General features: G+C 22.9%; 1 protein-coding gene across 1 annotated transcript; it reads left to right on the top strand.

Moving 5' to 3' along the window:
• Positions 1-3,723: 3,723 nt before the first annotated feature.
• On the top strand, positions 3,724-3,891 carry LOAG_13286 (hypothetical protein; the record flags this gene model as incomplete). The annotated part of the gene is made up of 1 exon (XM_003148795.2): positions 3,724-3,891. One exon carries the CDS (start codon positions 3,724-3,726, stop codon positions 3,889-3,891), a length of 168 nt encoding a protein of 55 aa, XP_003148843.2.
• Positions 3,892-4,005: the final 114 nt, after the last annotated feature.

Genomic DNA, 4,005 nt, shown 5'->3' with positions numbered 1-4,005 from the left:
TTCATTTACATAAAATCATCCTATCATATGTTAGCTTATTGTAAATTACACTTGTATTTAAAAAAAAAAAAACAATTTTTATCTTTACTTCTATATATTTACTTCATTCATTATTCGAATTAGGGTTAATTAATTCAGTATTAATTAAAAATATATTTTCTTGTTTAATGCAAATTACAATTTGAAGGAATACCTTTACTGTAATCAAATAATTTCAACAAAAATACAAAAGATGCATGACCTATTATTATTCAATAATTATCATTTCAATTTTCTTCCCTTACTTTTTCTCATCTTCCGCTTTACAAAACATCTCTTTAATTTGTTTTATATAAAATATTTTTTTTCCAAAAAAAAACGAAAGTCCTTGTTTGAGTTTCATAGCATACAAATGACACAAATGATGACATGACATATGACTAAAAGTACAAAAGTCTTTTAACCTGAAATTGAAAGTTTTGAAAAAGGGAAGAAAAAAATTCAAATTCTATTTTGCCAAATTTCGTAACATACAAATTGAAAGTATAAAATTAGAAATACAACATTTTTTTTTTATAAGGATTCACAATTCATTTTAATTTCATTATTAATATTGTTAGGTTAAGTTCTATTAGGATTGCAATGACGTTGAAATTTGCTTACTTTCAAGTGTTCATTGAAAAAAAAAAAGAAATAAAGTCCTATTAAAAAAAAAAACAAACAATAACTAGCAAAAGAGAAGAAATACTAAGTTTCGAATCAAAAATTTTATTGTTTCAAAAATGTTTGTTATTATAATTTAAAAAAAAAAGAAATTTGGAACAAAATTATCTTATTGATTCAAATTTTAAATTCTAAATTTTAAATCTTTACCATTTTTTTTCTCGTTTAAAATAATTATTTTACAATAATATAGCACTTTTTTAGCTTCAAAGTTGTCATTTTCCTTTGCAACTTCAGGAAATTAATTTTCCAAAAAAATTGCTACCCACTAAATTTAATGATTTAAATTGCTTAAATTACTTATTTAAAAAAAAGATGAATGTTCGAGAAACTCATTTTCGATTGTTTTATTAGGTAAGATTATATTACTATCAGAAAGTCAGGAAAAAAAGCATTACAAATGACGGTAAAAATTCTAAAAAAAAAAAAAAAAAATAGTCACTTCATCAATCAAATTACGACTAATTGAATTTAAAGTTTATTAAATGAAAAAAAAAAAACTCATAGAAAGTGTCATTTTGTCGAAAAAAAAACGCAAAATTCGAATATTTATAATTTAGTGAATGAGAAATTCAAATTTGCAATTTGATTTTAAGATAATGATGAAAAATTTGAATTGGAAGCATAAGCCATAACTTTTTAGCCATAGAAACGTGACATAAGCCATAATATAAGCCATACCATAGCTTTTTCATTTTTCACTTTCGTATTGGTAAAATATTTGAATAAAAGCGATGAAATAAAAAGGAGACATTTAAGAAATTCAAAACGAATCATTTAAATTTTAGATTTATCAGCCTTTTTTCTCTTAACAATTAATTTTTTTTTTTTCATTATTTTCAATGCTTCCTTTGTTATCATATTTTTAGGCAAATATATACTTTTAATTTAGCTAATTTAAACTAAATTAATTTACTAATTACACGAATTATCAGGATGATGATAAGCAAACATTTCCATTTCTTTGAAAATTAATTAACAATTCTAGTTTTCTACTACAATTTCAATGAACAGCATGTGGATAGCTTAGTAGCATTACTGGAATAATCAGATAGATCAATAACAATCGATTTCTAGATTTGATCAATTTAAACTAATCGATGATTGAGTAATCAGCATTGTAAAATTCTCTCATGTAATTTACGGTGATAAAATAAATTAACTTTATGAGTGCTATTAAATTAATTATTCATTTAATAATTGCTTGCTGAAATAATTATCATTAATTGTAATCCTTCGTATATTCTAATCCTAATAAACTTAATTGCCAAAATTGTTGATATAAGCTGAGCTAATTAAATTAAGCTTTATCTAACTTTACTTCCTAAAAACTAATGAATTAAATTTTTTTTTCTTTATAATTAGACATTTCAAATTAAATTAAATAGTAATGATAACTTATTATTATTTATTATAAACTACAAAATATAACAGTTTATTCATTAAATAATTTAATCTTACTTAAATAGCAATATTTTAATGAAAATTGGATCATTTTTATATTTCAGAAATATACATTACAAGTGATACGTTCATTACTACTCATTTACTACGGTAGTGATGCTCAATTTGCGATACAAACTTATTCGATCCCTGGAAAAACAAAAATTAGTAATTTTTGTGATGCACCATGTACAATGCAATACGTCAATCAGATTGATCAAGAACCAAATTTTATATTCCAAAATCCAAATCAAACAGAGTTTGTTGTTATTTCCCTTATTTAAAATTAAATTAATTACAATTATTTTCGCTTAACATTCAATATTTTATCTCTTCTGATTAATTCATTTTTTCATTTTCATATCAATTTTTCTTTTTTTTTACTTTCATCTGATTCTTAAACGAATTTAAAGATATTATTCTTTATTTGGGGCTAACATTTTGTTAAATTCAACCATTGATTAAATGATAAATTGAAAGTCATACGTTAATTTCAACAAATTTCCATAATACTTTTCTTTCATTCACTTTATTTTCTTCAGTCTTCTAAAATTTAATTTTAGCTGAAGAAAAGCCCTTTTAAATTAAAATATAAATTTTTGCAAAGTCATTAAAGTTCAACAACAATAATTAAAAGATAACAAATTTAATTGATTAATAAGAGAGAATTTTTAAAGAATATCAACCTAACATTTGATAACAAATGAATCTATCATTTTACAATTAACCATCATTAATTGGCTCTTTTTTTCTCAGCAAATTTTTTTTCAAAAATATCTTGCCCTAATTACCCATATTTTTAAAATGTTCCTTAATCATCGTCTTCTCTCCTTCCTTTTTTTTCTTTTTTTTTCCATTATTTTTATTCAATTATCATGAAATCTAGCATTCTTTTGTTTTTTCTTTTTTTTTTTTTTTTTTGGAAATTAATTTTTAATATTTATTTAATTTATGTACAAAAAAAAAAAAAAAAATAGAAATGGCATAGTCTAGACTAAAGCTAATTTGCTTCTATTCAGAATTTTTCAATTTCAGAATACCTGTTTTTTTTTTTACCTTTTTATAACTAATTACCTTTTTTTTTTTTCTAACAGAAGATTTGTTTTTTTACGTAAAGCAATAGTAATTTTCTAGTTTTGAAGAAATTTTAACAAAATATTTCTGTTTTCTGCGTGATAATTTAATTTGAAAAGTGCATAAAATTTACTTTATTCTTTTTTTTTTTTTAAACATTTATTTTCTGAAATTATTTTTTTCTAATTAAATTACAGTGCTATCTGGCAGTACTATCATTATAGTCTTGGGAAGAAACCAAATCTTTACATTCTATTTGTAACCGATCGTACCTCCTACAGGTATGATTATTTACATTTCAGGATTTAAAAATAAAATAAATGCAAATATTGGAAAGAAATAAATTATTACATTCAAAGTGATCAATTCATTTTCAAAATAGGCCACTATTATTGCAAAAAAAAAAAGGAAAAGAAAATGAGATGTAATGGTTTGAACTTTTAATCTTTATTGATTTCTTTATCAGGAATCATTTCTAGGGATGATGCTATATTCGAGAAGGATATGGAAGATTCTAGTAAAATGTTAGAAGCAACGAAACTTGCTAATAAGACTGAAACAGTATTCATTGATGATGCTAATGCAGCTCATTATTTTATGTACAGTAATATTATTGGCTATGGACGAAGTGTTACTGAAACAGCCAATTTGATCAATGATAGATTGAGTTAGTTACGGTGATTTCTTCATTTACATTTTCAATGAGATCATTTATTGATCATTCGAGAATAAGGGGAAGGAAAAGATGAAGCTTATCATTTATTGTTCATTCGAGAATAAGGGGAA

This window comes from Loa loa, assembly GCF_000183805.2.
Source record: "Loa loa unplaced genomic scaffold supercont3.234, whole genome shotgun sequence".
In the NCBI taxonomy this organism is placed as follows: Eukaryota; Metazoa; Nematoda; class Chromadorea; order Rhabditida; family Onchocercidae; genus Loa; species Loa loa.
The sequence above is the reverse complement of the archived record's forward strand: the minus strand, read 5'-3'. Positions and strand labels throughout refer to the sequence as shown.